The sequence below is a fragment of the Primulina eburnea genome, chromosome 10 (assembly GCF_022965805.1).
Source record: "Primulina eburnea isolate SZY01 chromosome 10, ASM2296580v1, whole genome shotgun sequence".
Lineage (NCBI taxonomy): Eukaryota > Viridiplantae > Streptophyta > Magnoliopsida > Lamiales > Gesneriaceae > Primulina > Primulina eburnea.
The window spans coordinates 32,314,651-32,334,165 of NC_133110.1; the positions used below are offsets into that span (position 1 = coordinate 32,314,651).

The 19,515-nt window shown below is 36.7% G+C and overlaps 1 protein-coding gene and 1 long non-coding RNA gene across 3 annotated transcripts; one reads left to right on the forward strand and one right to left on the reverse strand.

The window, feature by feature from the left end:
* Positions 1-8,552: 8,552 nt before the first annotated feature.
* On the reverse strand, positions 8,553-13,536 carry LOC140803279 (uncharacterized). Of its 2 annotated transcripts, none has more exons than XM_073159078.1 (9): positions 13,368-13,536; positions 12,427-13,122; positions 11,905-12,341; positions 9,963-11,687; positions 9,742-9,856; positions 9,573-9,662; positions 9,165-9,230; positions 8,986-9,081; positions 8,553-8,865 (listed from the first exon to the last, which is right to left on the reverse strand). In XM_073159078.1, exons 1-9 carry the CDS (start codon positions 13,440-13,442, stop codon positions 8,743-8,745), a joined length of 3,423 nt encoding a protein of 1,140 aa, XP_073015179.1. In that variant the 5' UTR covers positions 13,443-13,536; the 3' UTR covers positions 8,553-8,742. The 2 variants fall into 2 exon arrangements, with proteins under 2 accessions (XP_073015179.1, XP_073015178.1); XM_073159077.1 differs by having other exon boundaries at positions 12,421-13,122.
* A 418-nt stretch (positions 13,537-13,954) lies between these two features.
* Positions 13,955-15,553, forward strand: LOC140803183 (uncharacterized). Its single transcript, XR_012111792.1, has 3 exons — positions 13,955-14,054; positions 15,108-15,238; positions 15,452-15,553. It is a non-coding gene; the product is annotated as an uncharacterized lncRNA (long non-coding RNA).
* Positions 15,554-19,515: the final 3,962 nt, after the last annotated feature.

The window sequence follows — 19,515 nt, forward strand, 5'->3', positions numbered from 1 at the left end:
GTAAACTTTTGTCTCACGTTTGATTAGGACCCAATAATATGACGTCGTTCATCTTCACGTGTCAAGCCTTACCCATCGATGTTGAACCTTAATGGACGGTCGCCATGAGTTCCCTCAATAATATGAGCCGAAATCATGGGAGTTCCACGTAGTTCACATCACCATGTCAATGGATGTCACAGCTTTCCGGCACCCAGGGCCCCCCAATAATATGAGCCGAGCCCCGAGTACGGGTAGCGTTCATCATGCACCCATTGTCGATGGAAGACAAGGAAATTATAAACAAATTTATAATTCCCCTTTTCGGGCTTGATATTAATTTTGAATCTTATTCAAAATGAGGGTTTTTAATTTTGAAAGGTCTCATCATTAATTTTATTTTAAAAGGTCGCCATGTTTGATCGTATGTTTGCCGGATTCATGCAACTTTGTTATTATAATAATAATAACGCACATACTCATTATTTATAACATATCATGCATATATTATAAATAGAAAACAATACAAGGATGATCAATCGCCCCAAGTACTAATGGCCCGTGTGAGCCAAACACGGGCCTAGGTCCAATCCTAGGGTAAATGCACGGGATGCAATGCAACTATACTATTACATTAGCATCCAATATTACATGTCTTCGATCTTCATAATCACCAAGGCCACCATCTTCCAATCTTGATCTTCCCCTATTCTAATATTTACAAATAAATATCCATGGCACATAGGGATACATCTCATGGGGTGGGAACGGGCCATAAACCAAGCCCACTTTAAATTGATAATTATTACAATCATACAACACAAATATCCTAGCATACACCTAGCAAATTGGGCTTGGGCTTTTGATCATCCTTCATGCATAATATCACATATCATACACCATCAATTAATTATCATAATAATTAATTGATCCAATATTATATATCTTGAACCAATCACTAACCGCCACGATTATAAACTAAATTAACAAAGTATACAAACACCTTTGTCTACTTTCCAATTAATTTATTTATAACCGAATTTCTTATAAATCACAATTTACTATAAATAATTAAAGTCCAACTTCAATTATTTATTTTATGAGAAAAATTTGCAACTTTTGTAATTTTAAACTTAAGGGCCCAAAAACTTATTTTTCACCAAAAACATTTTGGCCCATTTAAAATTCACAAATATGTTGACCATCTAATGGCCCAACAACTCAAGGCCCATGACACTTTGATATTCCAAAACACTTTTGGAAACCCTAGTCGTCATCGCCGTCGCCGGAGTTCCGTCGCCGGGTTCCGGCCAACATTCCGGCCAACATGCAAAAAAATTTTTTTTTTTTGTTAAACTTTAGGGGCTGTTCGGGCAGCCCCTCGGGCTGCCCTTGCTGCCCGAAATGGGCAGCCCTCGGGCAGCCCGAGCTGCTCGAAACGGGCAGCAACATGCTGCCCGAAATTCCCCACAAGAAGGCCTCGGTTTTGTTGCAAATTTTCATCTCAAACGGTTAGAAATCGCCCTCAATATAATATCTTGTATATGTTGCACAAAAACTAGTAACCTTAGCTCTTGATACCACTTGAAATTATTATTTTGGCAAATCTTTATCTGTATACCCATGCTAGCTGCATAGATAAAGCCCTTGAATATACAAATAGTAGAAAGAATATGAGATGCTCATATGATGAGTATCATGAAACTCATATTTGTAATACTGTATATTCTAAACGGTTCCTAGTCGATTCAGCCGCCACTAAGAAGGATATAGGCCGCTAGAGTTCGAGACTAGTATCTGCGATGTGAGTACCATGTTTCATTGGTAGGGGACATTGTGATGTCCGAACATGCAGATAGGTGCACCTTGTAGAGTGCACTGAACAACCCTCCATAAAAGGACTTTCCAAGTGGTTCTCACTTATCGAGTGGAAATGTCCTAGTTTATGGTTGTACAGAATTAGTCCTTATGACCCGGGACAACATTGAGACTCTATGTGCTAGAATTACACTTTGACTTGTTTACCGACTCTTATGGGGTCATCAGGTGGCAAGGTTGGGTGTTCTGTCGAAACACATAGGAGTCGATGCATTGTAGTCGGGGATTCACCGCTTACCTTCGGGTATGGATATCCTATGTGTTATCATGTGTATGTAGATCGAAATCTCTGGCCAGAGTATGGTTGTAATTATGAAAGGTGTTTCATAGATTACACCATCGATGCAACTACGACATGACACATAGTATCGATTCATTGACAACTCTCGATAAACCAATGGTTGTCGAATCGATCGGGATATATGATTTGAAGGGACCGTACTGTGCGCTAACCATAATTGAATGGTTCTTGCAGGCACTATCATGTGATACCTAGGGAATCACGTAAGCGATGCTGCTAGGCGTTTAACGTGATTGGTTGGGTACTATCAGACTTGAGTTCTGACGTTCTTATTATCAAGGTGTTGATAAGTAAGAATGGAGCAATTAGGGTATGCTCGAATAAGGACATGTTTAGTCCGAATCACATGGAGATGTGAACCCACGGCTAGTTGTATCAATGAACCATTGAGGGCCACACAAGTACTAGCTTTGTAAATCCCGATGAGAAGTAAAATAGTTCAATGTGTTGAACGGCTTATAAAGGAGTTTATAAGCGTAAGTAAAATTAGAAGTTTGACTTCTATAAAGGAGAAAATGGTTCAATGTGTTGAACGGCTTATAAATGTGTTTATAAGCGTAAAGAAAAATAGAAGTATGACTTCTATGAGAGAAATATAAATTTTAATTTATGAAAGTGTTCCTAGATTAAAATTTGGCCAAGTAAATAATGTAGTTGAAAATTGTGATTTTCATAAACATTATTGGGGACTAAATTAAATTAATTCAAGTGTTGAATTAATTAAACACTAGTAGATCTAGTAGAGTCTAAATAATTAAAATTAATTCAAGTGTTGAATTAATTAAATAATATTGAGTCTTGTAGAGCTCAATTAAAATAATTATTTAACTAGTGGGACTTGAATAAATTCAAGTAGTATTTAATTAATCTCAAATATGTTTGAGATAATTAAAATTTAGTCCATGGTTTTTAATGTGTTAAAAACCATATAATATATGTGAGACATGCTAGGGTTTGCATGCTTGGGAGGTGAAGAGTCTTGAATACTTTTGATTAAAAAATTGCAAAGGCATACAACTTTTGTATCTAACTTTTTGCATCCCCAAGAGAACTCTTCCCTCCTCCATTCCACTCAACTTGGCCGAAAATTCTCCTCCCAATTTCTCTCCATTTTTCTCTTCTTGTGTGTTCTTCAATTTGTTGAGGAACACTACACTTCTCTTTGAAAAATCCTCACATTTTTCTAGTGCAAATTGTGAGGGGATCTACCTAGTTGGTGGTGGGCCTAATTTGAAGGAAAGCTTCAAGGATTTGGAGGAGAGCTTGTAGATTCATCTTCCATTCAAGAGCTTTGTTGCTAGTCAACAAAGTTGGAGCCACAATCAACTTTTAAAGTTGATAGGTAAAATTTTCTCAACACCCTATGCTTGAAAGTTGAGATTTTTGTATATGTTTGCACAACTAGTACATGGTGTTCATTTTTGATAAATATTCTTGAAAAATTTCGGTTTTCATGATTAATAAAATATTTTGTGCTTCCGTTGCGATTTTGAACACCGTATATCGATCCCTTTCAAGTGGTATCCTTTTTCCCAATCGCAATGTTCAAGTCCATAAGGATTTTATTAGCCATAGCTGCATAGTATGACTATGAGATATGGCAGATGGATGTCAAGACAAACTTTCTTAAATGGGGATTTTAAGAAAGTTATTTACATGTCTAAACCTGAAGGGTTTACATCTATCGGAAGTGAGCATATGGTATGCAAACTTCAGAGATCTATTTATGATCTAAAGCAGGCATCTAGGAGTTGGAACCTCAGATTCGACAGTACAATCAAATAGTTTGATTTACTGTGAATCATGAGGGACCCTATGTGTATAAGAAGGTCAGTGGGAGTGTTGTGACATTCCTGGTGCTTTATGTTGATGACATTCTAATCTTTGGGAATGATGTAGGAATGTTGCAATCAACAAAGATATGGTTAGCGAGTAAGTTCTCGATGAAGGACTTGGGTGAAGCATCTTTTGTATTGGGATACAGATCTATTGAGATAGATCGAAAAGATGACTTGGTCTCAGTCCACATACATGATACCATCGTGAAGCGGTTCTCGATGGATGCGTCCTTGAGAGGACATCTACCAATGTGTCATGGCGTGTCCCTATCCAAGTCTGTCTCCTGAGACTGATGCAGAGATAGTGACGATGACACGCATTCCGTATGCTTCGGCAATTGGTAATATCATGTATGGGATGATATCTACACGTCCTGACATGGCGTTTTCACTATGTGTAGTGAAAAGATATCAATCGAACCCCGGTCTTCCACAACTAGAAAGCTGTGAAAGACATCCTCAAGTTGTTGAGAAGGACCAATAAGTTGTTCTTGGTCTATGGGGGTAGAGAACTGAAATTGGAAGGCTATACCGACTCTAGCTTCCAAAGCGATATCGATAACTCGAAGTCAACCTCTAGGTTTGTATTCATGCTCAAAGGTGCTGCTGTCTCTTGGAAGAGTTCCAAGCAAGACAATATTACGGATTCCAGCACAGAGGCCGAATACATTGCTGCATCAGATGCAGCAAGGGAGGCTGTTTGGATAAGGAATTTCGTCTAAGAGTTGGACGTCATTCCTAATGGAGTTGCTCCTATCCCGGTGTTGTGTGACAACACGGGAGCTATAGCTCAAGCAAAGGAGCCAAGGTCTCATCAGAATCCAAACTCGTATTGAGAAAGTACCACATCCTCGGAGAGATTGTGGAAAGAAGAGTAGTGTCTATTGACAAAGTCGGCTCCGCAGATTATGTTGTTGATCCACTAGCTAAGCCTTTACCTGGACCATTATTCGACAAGCATCGCGAATCAATGGGTTTTATGCATATGGGTAGTTGGCTCTAGTGCAAGGCGATTAAACACGACCGCCTCGATTCCCCACAAATTGATGGAAATGTTTAGGACCATGGGGGCATGCTAGGGTGGTTAAAAATGACCGTCCTAGCGCCCCACAAGTTTTGAAAACACGATTTTAGGTGTTTAAATGCAAGAGGTTGGGTTTCACTCATTTTTTCCATCTTAAATGCTTCCACCATTCAGAATATCACAAAAATTGATAGGAAGAATTTTCTTCAATTTTCTTTCTTTATATCGCCACAAATATCTATTTTCACCACTAATTGAAGGTATATTCAAACTCTATGCAAGAATCTCATCCTAGTGGTGTAAATCTTCATATCATGCCTTTTTCTGAATTAGATGGTGACCTAGGATAAATGTCAAGATTTAGCATTAAACTGATGATATCGATTGATGTTAATGTAATTTTGACAGCTTAGGATCAAGACAAATCGTCTCAACCATTGTTTTTAAGCTTTGATTGTAAGTTGAGTTGTCCTTTGAAGCAATACACGAATATAGTATATTGTTTCCATGGTTTCAAAGAAATTCTTTTTCAATTATGCTATATGTATTTATATTATGCATTTCATTCAAGAGTCCATAATCTTCCATAGAAACCGATTAAATATTTTGTAAAGTATTTAAAATACAAGCAAGTTGAACGAGTAAAAATATTTTGGCTGAAACATTTTTTCAAACATTTGATATGTGATATTTTGACATTTGAATAACACATAAAATAGAAATGATAAGTAAATGCAATAAAAAAATAAACACGAATTTGTTTATGGATGTTCAGATATTAACAACTCCTACGTTACCTCTTTTTCCTATTGGGAAGGATTCACTAGAAGATTTTGATTCATACAACTCATTGTACAAACTCAATCTAGAAGGGCAGCACCCAACTAGAACTCATAGCACTCAAGATTACAGGCAGCACCTCACAATCAACATATTGTTTAATGTCTCATATGCAAATACTACAAACACATTGGTTTACGTCTTTGTGTGAAGACTCACTGATCTAATCTTTGAAGTTCAACTCTCTTGTGTATTTGTGAGTGATTGTGTGTGAGGAATTTATCCTTTATATTATACATCTCAAATATATCCTCACACAAGGGTTTGTGCTCTCAACTAGCAGATTTCTTCATGCTAACTACCCATGCTTTGAATTCCCTTCAAAATCTCTTGTATGATCTTTATGATATTGTATTTATAGGCCCCAACCTAGCTGATTTCAGCCTGCACGGAACCTATAGCTTCGTCGCTATTTATCAGCATCTTAAACTCCTATTCAGACTTTGTCTTGTGAATATGATTTGTAGATCGTCGTCTTGGCTTCATAACGCACACTGAATTGTTTCATCTGGATAACCGAGTTGATCAGGCTGACCAAAATACCGCAACTGCTCATACCCAACTGATTGCTGTTTTCGTGCAATCAGTTTGGTCTTTCAACTATCAATTTGGCCTAGATAATGTGAAGTACGACTTGTCCCAAATTGGGTTTTCTATTCAGTCGTCTTGGTAACTGGTCATTTGGATTAGCGAGTTGTGAGATATAATCAAAATACCGAAACTTACCAGATTTTCAGTTTTGCTAAATTCGAGTTTCAGCTTCCATCTTGAGTTAATAACTTCACATTTGAGTAAATATGTTATAAGCACAATAATAAATTTTGTTATCATCAAAATCAAGATTGTTAGAATTTCTAAACCCAACAACCACTATATAACTTGATTATTGTTTTCACACTATAAATACACTATGTTTCAAATGATTAATTAGTTTAATCACATATTGATTATTATCCTCTTCCTATGCATATTGCTAAATATAAAGCTAACTTGTTGAGTTTTATAAATTCATATAGCTCATATATTGAAGGATCATGTAATGAGAATAACTAGGATGTCGATTCACCAATAGATGTTTAACATGTATCTTATCTCGAAAAAGACCTGGATATGTCATAGATATAGCTTCCATTAATATGTTTATATGTTATATAAGTTAAAATAAAAGTATGTCAGTTAAAATGATGATGTTGTGGTGACATGATTTTACATAACCATGCCTAATGTATGTCGGTTTTACATATATTGTGATGTAAATATGTTGTCTTATGTTAAGGATTTGATAGTAATACATCTCTTAAACTATTGTTTGTGTTGTTGGATAATCCAAAATATGGGAAAACTTTGGTGAGATTTTTATATAATGAAAAATAAATTTTTAATAACATTTCTCTCTATATTCATTGCATTCTATTTTTAAATATAAAACAATGTAAAGTATATTCTCGCAATACTGTAGTTAGTACGTAGAAGCAGGTGTTACAACTTTGAATCTTGTGATCCATTTTCTTGAATCATATGTATTTTTATATAATTCATCGAATAAATAGGATATACAAATTCGAGCTGAAACTCCTACATACAAATCATGGTAGTATCATGATACTCGAGGCTCGATCTAGTTTAATTTAACAACCCAAATAGGCTCCATCAATTGAAATCCAAGTAAAAAAAAAAAGTATATATAAACATAAAAATAAAATAACTAACATAAATCCACATTCAACTAGCTTACTGATAACAGAAATACAAGCAAAATCTCCTTTAGAAAAACAGAACAAAACAAAACTTCCAATCCACAAATATACAGAAATTTTCAAATACCCGATCACAACCCAAATCCTAGATCAAATATAGATTAGATGGTTATTCAAGTTATAGGCTTGTGTTACAGAAATGTAACATATATTTTTATCTTCGACCTTTTTTAAGGAAGGTGACATCTTGTCTTTACTACTGCACACTAATATTAAAAGAGTGATGAAGCAAGGTAATAAAGCACCGGCCCAAAACAATTTCGAGGTGAATGATGGAAGAAAGTTTTATCTGGGGGGCTCACCTTGACTCGGAAACGAAGGGCTACCCCTTCGGATTGAAGTGCATGTGACAAATGAGTCACTTCAACTTTATGCCCTCCTTCCAAGAATTCCTCCAATCTTTTCTTGTCCAACTGTTTTTGGACCAGAAAGCAAAATTTGACAGATAAATTATCACTCAAAAGATGCATATTGGTGTGCGAGTCTCCATTGTAAGTGGGTGATGTCATATCGTATAATTTTTTTTAAAAACTCTGAATCTCCATTTCAAGATCATCACCTTTCTAAGGCTAACATGTCCCAAGACAATTTACCAGAATAATATGGTACAGGTGATTAATAAATTTGACTCAAACCCGATTAAGCGGGATCCAAAACAGTCCTGCCTATAATTTTCACCACTATTATGTGCTTGATTTGTGAACCCTTTCTGCAAGAAAGTTTCAGGAGACATATTAGCTTCTTGTTACATGTAGTTACAAGGAAAAAGTATATATTTCAGTGTTTTAGTTTACGGAGACGTGAATATATATGTAACTAATAGCTATATGCAAAAGGGATGCACGTACATGTAATTTATAACTAGTAAATATTGGCTGCAAAATAGAGTTTCTAACAACAAACTCAAAGCAGAATAAATATATATATATGTAAGATAACAAAAAACATAAAAGAAAGAAAATACTTGTTGAGGAAATTCCGAACATGTCCTGTGAAAGCACATTCACACTCTTCCTAATTAGCCAATATAAAAAAATTTGAGCCATTCACAGATACTGACTCACAAATAAACATAATATACATCGAGACAAGGTTATGAGCAAAAGCATTCTTTAGAATCAAGTTTTATACAGCTGCAACAGGCACTTCAACCACTGTATTCCGCTTGGGTCGTCCACACCTTCTTACATCTTTACCTTTCAGTAATTTCAGAGCTTTCTCTAAAGTTATCTCACTAGGCCTCATATTCTGCGAAGTAAGGTAAGAGCATAATTAAGTCAATAAACATCAAGTTTTTCTGACCATGTAAATCAAGCACAATGTTCACTCAAATGGGCACAATGTTAAAGAAATCGAACAAAAGTGTACCTTGGGGACAGAAGCAATTGTGCGCCTGTGTCTAATGGTGAATCCTACCCTGGCAAGCTTTAAAATTACCGGTTGGTCATCATCTGGGTGGTTCCCCTAAGAATAAGACCGCATTCAAGATCAGTCAAAAGAAATTATAACATGACGAAAGAAAAAGGAAAACTGCACAGAAAACATACCAAAGTCAGTGGATACTGCAACAAGTTGAGGGCATCTTCCAAGGTGATGGACTCAACATCCTTTATCTAGAAGAGTAACATCTTCACTTAAGTGTATTGTATGAAGGCAAACAGATATACAAGTCGAAATTTGGAACAATAAAAATAATGTATACACATGAGATACAGGCATGCAAATATTCATGAATGGTAGCAAATATTTCAATTATAAACAGTAGCAAATATTTCAGTTTAAATATTTATCTAGGATAAAGCATACAGGTCTGAAGTTTTGCATCTAAGAGAGATTAAAATATAGCAACATGATAAGAGATAGTATGGATTTCAGACATTAACACTGTGTGCATACATGCAGGGAAGGACAGAGTAAAAGTTTCTCGAACTTGAGGCACCAAAACGCATACATACTTGAGACACCGAAGCTCTCTTGGGCAAATGTCCCTTTCTGTCTTCACCAAGCTGCACGTAGTTGCCATAAGGACCATTCTTCAAGAAAACCTGAAAGTTGAATTTTAATTATTTAATTAGAGAAACAACAGTTATTAGCAAACAGTGAACACATGTAGATTAAAAAAACCTTCTCATTGGATCCTGGATGAAGACCAAGCAACTTTGGCTCCGGTGTATTCTTTTGTTTGTTTTCAGGATTGATCTCTTCGTCATCTTCACCATAGAGTGTCTTAGCAATGTACCTGCGACAGAATTACATGTTAAAACTACAGAGAGAAAAATTAAGGTCCTTAGAGGCACAAGAAATGAAACTCCATTGCATGCTAGTATGCTACTGGTTAAACTCACTTGCATTTTGGGTGTTGATCACAGCCAATAAAATATCCCGCTCCAAACCTGCTAACTTTAAAAGCCAACGTACCTTCTACACAACTTGGGCATGTTCTATTTCCATCACGAAAAGAGGAAAATAAGAAATGACCAAATGTTTTCTCCAACATCTTTTCTACACTATGGATATGAAGCTTTCCAGCATTCTCACAATACTCGCTAAATCTTGTCCAGTAATCTCTCAAAAGGCCTTTCCATTCCGTCATTCCAGCGGAAACATTATCAAGTTCAGTCTCCATATCAGCAGTAAAACTATAATCTGTGACCTCCGAAAAATAGTGAGAGAGAAATGCTGATACCATGCGCCCACGAAACTCAGGATACAGTGTCCTACTTTTCATTGTAATATAATGTCTATCTTTTAGCACCTTAATAGTGATTGCATAAGTAGAAGGTCTCCCAATACCAAGTTCCTCCAGTTTCTTCACTAATGACCCCTCAGAATAGCGGGATGGAGGCTGTGTATAGTGCTGACCAAGTTCAACTTTGGACAAGCACAATTGCTGGCCACACTTCAAACCACTCAAATTCTGAAACATTTCAGTACGATAGTTCTCTTGATCATCATTTCTATTTACACTGATCATTTCTGTGTCTTCATAAACAGCTTGGTAACCAAGAAAATCGACTTTCGAGCATGTAGATTGAAACATTATTGACTGGTTAGCATTCCCAAGATCAAGTTGTATCTGCTCAATGATGACAGGTTCCATTTGACATGCCATTGTACGGGACCATATAAGAGTGTATAACTTCAGGGAATCTTCGTCAAGCAACCCAAGCATTGACGGTAATCTTCGGATATCTGTGGGTCTAATAGCTTCATGGGCCTCCTGCGCGTTTTTCACCTTTTTATAATACTTGCGTGTACTCTTTGAAGCAAAACTCCTCCCATAATTTTCGATAATCAAGGATTGGATATCCTTAGCTGCTTCATCAGACAACTGCAGTCCATCTGTTCTCATGTAAGTTATTAGTCCTGTAGCCTTGCCATCCATTAACTGCACTCCCTCATACAGCTTCTGTGCAAGTTTCATTGTATATGAAGCTGTAAAGTTCAATTTGTTGGCAGCGTCTTGCTGAAGTGTCGATGTTATATATGGAGTGGGCGGATTTCTTCGAATCTTGCTGAATTTTGAGCCAACAACTTGAAACTGAGACAGACAAATCTTGTCTTTTATATCCTTTGCCTCTGCGTGAGATCTAACTGACAGCAGATCCAACTTTTTGGAGTCAAAATAGGTCAGATGTGATGAGAAAGAAACATAGTTGACTGAATTTAGATCCGCCCTATTGAACTCAACTTCAAATGTCCAATACTCTTGGGCATTGAACTCATCAATTTCCATTTCCCGGTCACATATGAGAGCCAAAGCAGCAGATTGGACTCGTCCAGCAGACTGACAACCAGGTAACTTCCTCCACAACAATGGAGAAACATTGAATCCAATCAAATAATCAAGGGCTCGTCGTGCCAGGTAAGCATTAACCAAGTTTGCATCAATCTCTCGTGGAGCCTGTAGAGCACTTTTAATGGATGATTCAGTTATCTCATTAAAGACAACTCGTGCAACAGTGATATCATCATGCAGAGCATCCTGTTGATTCAACATCTCGATAATATGCCAAGAAATGGCTTCTCCTTCGCGATCAGGGTCTGAGGCAAGAATAAGAATATCTGCTCTGTAACAGCGTCATAATATATTAGTCAAGTGACATCAAACTAAATAAAAAATAGAATATAAAACAACTGCATGCATACCATTTGAAGAACTAAAACTAGACTTAGGACTTCAAAAGAATAGGATTGAGTTTTATATACTGACATAAAAGTAAGTACCCAGTGAAATGTGACTTTATAGCAAGAAGAAAACAGATGATTGAACAGAAAACATCATACCCACTCAATGCAACCTTAATACTCTTAAGATGAGACCAAGCAGCAGATGGTACCTCCCAAACCATACTGAAGTCATCATTAGGTCGCACGGATCCTGATCTAGCAGCCAAATCCCTGACATGGCCATAACTGGGTACAACCTCAAACATTTCACCAAGGTATCCTTGAATGACTCTCGCTTTTGTGGCAGACTCAACCACAAGGACAGATTTTGCAGTAGGTGGATATAACTGACGCCATGCTTTTTGCCCTGGAGACTTGCTTTTGTTTGTTATGCACGATTTCTGTCCAATTAATACCTTTTCTTCGGATGGAGCATGAGCTTCTGTAACAGATTTATCCCTTCTATTGGAGTTCTTGGTTGCCTTAATAAGAACACTTTCCACTGAAATTTCTTGATTAACCACTTCTGTCACAGTATTTGAATTTGAGTCAGCCTGAAAATATGCTCAGATAGTCAAATCACTAACAAGAATTAGCATGAATCCAATGTGCTTAGAAGAAAATATTGGTAACCCCTACAGATTTAGGAGATGGTTTACTAGCAGTAGCAATGGAAGATTGATCTTGTTTACTCTCACTTCTAGACTGCCGCTTTGCTTTCATTTTAGTCTTATGGGTTTGTGTACTTTTACTGATTAACGAGTTCATGTCATCCTGAACAATTGGGCCTTTTGAAGAAGCCAAATCAACACCTTCTATTTTCAGTTCCGATTCCTTGCCTATAGAAGTGGCACTTGCCATTTTCTCCTTGGATGTTGCATTTCCTTTGTGACTGGCAATAGTCTTGTGCCTCATCCGGTGCCTACTAAATATTTTAACTAATTGATTCTGCCCACTGCCCCCATCTTCTGTACTTACGATACGGCTTCTCGTACCTGCTCTTGGGACCTGAGAAAATGGCCTTTTACTGATACAACAATAACAAGTTGGGTGCAGCGAATACAATGATGCATTTTCCGCATTCATATGCATCCCAGTGTCAGAAAGTCCATGCTTAAATTGAGGATTGAGGTTGAAGGGAGAAAAGGAGCGAGAAATATAGTTGCCACTTGTAAACAGCTGAAGTTTGCTATCAGACTTGATTCTAAGAACTTTTGTTTGGACACCGGTCAGTGCATGAGGCAACCGGACTACAGCAGGACATTTTTCAAATCTCTCAGCTTTTGCAAATGAAGACCGTACACAGATACCTGAATGATGCTGTAATACTCGGTTCTGCAAATTAAAAAGAACCTTTAACAGAAAGAAAGAAGAAACATGCTAGAAAATTTCCTGAACTCAACCCCATCAACTAAATTTGATACTAAACCAATAACATCGTTTTACACAACAAATGACGATAATGGAATCAAATTACTAATGCCATCTCTCTTCTCCACTAGAAAGAAGCAACTGGAGGACTGATTCCGTTTACCACAGCCATTCAAAATAAACGATGGAAAACCAAGATTGATTCTTACCATAATAAAGGGGCGGTGGAAGCTAGAAGCAGAAGTGGATGAAAAAGCTGTGAGGAAATATTGAAGAAATGCCATCCAAACCCAGAAACATCAGTAGCTAGTAAACTTCAACCATAGCAAAGAATCGGATCGCAATTACATACATACATACATACATATATATTAGAAATGGTGGAAAAGATTTTGGCTGATGCTAAGAAATGGAGGATGATCGAAGGACATTGAGTTTTGGGCCAACCAATTGGGCTTCATAATAACTAGACCATTAAAGCTGACCCAACGGACCTAATTAAAGTGAGGTTTGGAAAATACACAGATGATTCAGCCCATTAAGTCGTTTGGATTCCTTTTCCCCGTATAACTTTTGGGGAAATTTAGGCACATAACACTCAACAACCTCATATTTTAAAAACTAACACTCACTTTTGAAATGTATATTCTACCCTCATTTTAATATTTTCAAATCCTTTTTTTTTTCTTTTAACTCTAAATTAACGTTTTCAAATTCAGACGCATTTGGTTGCCTCCTATCACCTATTGGATCCTCGTCTTCTTCTTCTCGCTTCAGGTTTACTCTTCAATTTTCAGTTGATTGTTTTCATCATTATTCATGTTCGATTTGGCTGCGGTTCAATTAAGGTGGCATTTCGAGCTCACAGAATTTCCTGCGATTGTTCATGCTTCGAGGTAAGCACCGGAGTTCCCTTTTCCTTCTTTTCTTTACTCTATTATCTCCTAAGAGATTATGCACATTGTAATGGTACCAGTTTTGACTTTGGCATCAATTAATTATGTTATATAATCTTATAAAGGTCGCCATCGAATGTTCCTTAATTTGTACTCTTTGTGAAGTTAGATTTGGTGGCACTTGAGACCATCTGATTTTGAGGATGGGCTTGGTCTTGATGTAGTATTCCTTTGGTGGCCCAATCCTTTAATTGTTGATCTTTTAACTCTTCAAAAGCAACAGTAGCTTCATTAGACCATTGGAAATCATCCTTCTTAAGTAAATCGGTGAGGGTTCTGCTATAGTGTTGCACAAAGCGACGGTAGTACCCCGTGATGCCTGAAACCCACAAAGTTGTTTAAATGTCTTGTGTTGGGGCCATTGTGTCATGACTTCAATTTTTCCTAGATCGGCCACACCATCCATGCCGTCACTGAATGTCCCAAACAATAAATGGTGCTTTGAAAAATAGAAATTCGCTTTTCTTCGCAAATAATTCCTGATTAAGAATACACTCGAGAACCTTTTGTAAGTGTATGAGATGTTCATCCTTTGATTGACTGTAGATAAGGATATCATCGAAGAATATGATAACAAAACGGTCCAAATAAGAGCTAAAAGCCCGATTCACAGCAGACTGGAATGTAGAGGGTGCATTTGATCAACCGAATGGCAAAACAGTGAATTCATAATGATCCCCATGAGTTCGAAAAGCTGTCTTGTGAATGTCCCTGGAATCCATCCGGATTTGGTGATACCCAGCCCGCAAGTCCAGCTTAGAAAAATTTTCCATTGATTCAATCAATGGTCTAAAATTGATACGCAGCCCGCAAGTTCAACAAAACGATTTATTATTAATAAATTATTTGTGTTTGAGGTTAATTTATTTTTTTAGTAAATCATTTATAAAATTGTTTTTACATGAGTTCAATTCTAAGTTTTGAATATTCTCTTTGATATAAGTATTTTATGAGTGACGTTAAACTAACAATATCATTCCTTCTTCTCCTTAGGCGACATACCGTTCTTCTCTTAGCTCCATTGAAATTTTTCATCAATCAATGGTATAATTCACTAATCAAGGACCATTTAAACAACCATACATTTAACATTTATAATTAAAATGACAGAAAAAGAAGTTTGGGTAAGTTTATCGTTTTATATGATTTTTATAGTTTTTACTTTTAGTTAGATTTGTGGAATTGAGTTTTTGCCTAAACTTTCTTATATATCTGTAACTGATAAATGAATAAACTATTTGTGTTTTTGTTGAGAAATTGTGTTCAACATTGTATTTGTTGTTAAAGTTTGAAAAAGATTTACATTTTTTATATCATTTATGATTTTTTGAGTGTAGGTAAAATTGAAACCTCAGTTATTGAGAAAGAATCACTTTTAATGTAAGTTAAGTTTAAACTCTCATTTCAAAAGTGTATCAGAAACTATCAAGGAATGCCTCAATGATGCAGAGATGCAGAATATGATTGATGGAACTCAATTTGGTAATTTAATTAATTATGTAAGTGATTACAATTTATCCAGTCAGATTATATGGTTCTTGATGGCTCGACAGTCATGTAAGACTACTAGTGATGATTTGTGGATGGTTGTGAATCAAAGACCGTTGAGATTTTCGAAAATGGAGTATGCACTTATAACTGGGCTTGATTGTTCAGAAGATTTTCCTGAAGTTGGAGAGACGATGAAATTTCGGGATAGACATTTTTGTGGCAATGAAAATGTATATATTGAGGAGGTGGCGACAAAACTAATGGAAATGAGAAAAACACCTGAACGCACTATAAATTTGGAAAAATTGAAGTTAGCATGTTTGTACTTTGATGCTGCTGTTCTTTGGCCAGTTCGACAAAAGACAGTTCCTCAAGTTGACAACATGCTTTTGAGTTTAGTGGAGGATTTGGATTTGTTTAACAAATATCATTGGGGTACGATAGCTTATAACGAAGTTCTTAAAAGTATAAAGCGAGATTTAACTTCAATCAAATTGAAGAAAAAGAAGAAGAACGAAAAGATTGTCGAATATGGAGCGTTTACTTTGAACGGATTTACTCATCCATTGCAAGTAAAATATTTATTTGTTTTTGTATTTATTTAGTTAATTTATTTAATATTAAGTTGGCTATAATTTTTTTAATACATATTCTTGGATATGAATGTATTCCTGGCATTGCAAAGAAGTTTGCTAAGCGAAGAGATGGCTATAACATGATACTTCCACGTATGTGTGGATGGATTTCAAATGATTGGCATGTGAAATCATCTCCAAAGTACAATGAAGTTGTTCAAGCATCACATGAGTGTTTAAATAGGGTGAGTATTTTGCCAATAATTTATTTAATATTTCAAAGATATTTAATTGTAATTGAGTGTTGAAATTTTATAATTTGAAATATACAGATAGTTATTAGCTTGTTGACACCTACAGAGTTGGAACTACAAGCCTCATTCATCGCAAATGGTCAATTTTCTAATTCAGATCCTAATTTATCGCATGTTCTGCCATTGTTGTCGGAGAGATAAAATGTATACTGCTATGCAGATAGCAGCCGCGAAAACGTTGATCAACCCTTAGAAGAGCAAAAATATTTTGAAGATATGCAAAGCCAGAGAGCAGATGCACATGACAAACAATCACCTCCACTTCGTCAAGAAGAATATCGACCACACACCTCCACACATATTGATCTGAGTGCTTTTTTTGGAGAGGTTCCCAGTGTCCCAAATTATTTTGTCCAACTTCGAGATTATATAGATGAGAAGTTTATAAAATTGCAAGCATACATGGATGAAAGTTTACTACGATTGAGGAGAAGCTTGAACAGGTATCTGTCCGGGTAAAAAACAGGAAAAAAAATCCAGCAGAGACATCACGTCGACCAACTAGTATATTCCAGAAGCAAAGAAACAAAATATGTTTGATATCCAATGTGTTAATGAAGAAGTCTTGCCATCAGAAGGTAAGTCACATGCTTTAGTGGATAAATCATGTCACCTGATTAAATATTTTAAGGTATAAATTTTTACATACATGTTTTACTTGAAAGCGGACCGGTTACGGTGGCCGGAAGCGCAACGGAAGTCAAAAATTTTAATTTCAAACATGAAATTTCGGCCACCTTGGTATTTTTGTGCAATATTTACAAAACAAACACCATAATACATACATAGGGTGTTAGAAGAGATTTACCTATCAACCCCTTGAGGTTGATGTTTGGCTCCAACTAAAGTGTAAACACTTTAGCTCTTCAAAGGATGGAAAAATCTACAAGCTCACCTCCTTTCCTTCAAGAATTAGGCCCACCACTAAGCAAGGTAAAACCCCTCTTGATTTGCACTAGAAAATCAAGAGGATTTTTCAATGAGAAGAGAGTGTTCTCCAACAAATGAAGAACACAAGAGAGAAGAAAATTTTTGGAGAAAAATTGCCCAAAATTTCGGCCAAGTTGGAAAGGTAGAATGAGGGAGTGAAGTCTCCTTGGTTGTGCAAAAAGTTGATCCCCATGCCATGCAATATTTTATTAAAAAGTATTCAAAGTCTCTTCACCTCCCAAGCATGCAAACCCTAGTGGGCTTGCAACCTTTTGCAAGGCCTATGGACTTTTAATTGTCCCAAACAATTTTGGGCCCAGTTATACTTTTCTTGATTTTACTCAAGCCCACTAGTTAAATAATTATTTCCAATTGGGCTCTACAAGGCCCAATGTTATTTAATTAATCCAACACTTGAATTAATTTAATTATTTGGACTCTACTAGGCCCACTAGTGTTTAATTAATTCAACACTTGAATTAATTTAATTTAGTCCATAATAATGTTTGTGAAAATCACAATTTTCAAAAACATTAGTCACTTGGCCAAATTTTAATTTAGGAACACTTCCATAAATTAAAATTTATATTTCTCTCATAGAAGTCATACTTCTATTTTTCTTTACGCTTATAAACACATTTATAAGCCGTTCAACACATTGAACAATTTTACTTCTCATCGGGATTTACAAAGCTAGTACTTGTGTGGCCCTCAATGGTTCATTGATACAACTAGCCGTGGGTTCACATCTCCATGTGATTCGGACTAAACATGTCCTTATTCGAGCATACCCCAATTGCTCCATTCTTACTTATCAACTCCTTGATAGTAAGAACGTCAGAACTCAAGTTTGATAGTATCCAACCAATCACGTTAAACGCCTAGCAGCATCGCTTACGTGATTCCCTAGGTATCACATGATAGTGCCTGCAAGAACCATTCAATTATGGTTAGCGTACAGTACGGTCCCTTCAACTCATATATCCCGACCGATTCAACAACTATTGGTTTATCGAGAGTTGTCAATGAATCGATACTATGTGTCATGTTGTGGTTGCATCGATGGTGTAATCTATGAAACCCCTTTCATAATTACCACCATACTCTGATCAGAGATTTCAACCCACACATACATGAAAAAACACATAGGATATCCATACCCGTAGGTAAGCGGTGAATCGCCGGCTACAATGCATCGACTCCTATATGTTTCGCCGTAACACCCAACCTTGCCACCTGATGACCCCATAAGAGTCATTAAACAAGTCAAAGTGAAACGCTAGCACATAGAGTCTCAATGTTGTCCCGGGTCATAAGGACTAATGGTGTACAACCATAAACTAGGACTTTTCCACTCGATAAGTGAGAACCACTTGGAAAGTCCTTAATAGAGGGTTGTTCAGTGCACTCTACCAGGAGCACCTATCTGCATGCTCGGACATCACAATGTCCCCTACCAATGAAACATGGTACTCACATCGCAGATACTAGTCTCTAACTCGAGCGGCCTATATCCTTCTTAGTGGCGGCTGAATCGACTAGGAACCGTTTAGAATGTACAGTATTCCAAATATGAGTTTCATGATACTCATCATATGAGCATCTCATATTCTTTCTACTATATGTATATTCAAGGACTTTATCTATGCAACTCGCATGGGTATAAAGATAAAGATGCGCCAAATTAATAAATTCAAATATTATTAAAATAAAGATCGTTTATACAAAGAGTTTCATCGTGAACAGTCGGCCAACACTTGGCTCGACGTGCACCTTCTCTAACAATCTCCCACTTGCACTAGAGCCAACTACCCATATACTTCAGACCCATTGATTCGCGATGCTTCTCGAATGATGGTCCTGGTAAAGGCTTAGTTAGTGGATCAACAACATTATCTGCGGAGCCGACTTTGTCGATCGACACTTCTCCTCGTTCCACGATCTCTCTGAGGATGTGGTACTTTCTCAATACATGTTTGGACTTCTGATGAGACCTTAACTCCTTCGCCTGAGCTATGGCTCCCGTGTTGTCGCACATCACCGGGATATGAGCAACTCCATTTGGAATGACGCCCAACTCTTGGACGAAAT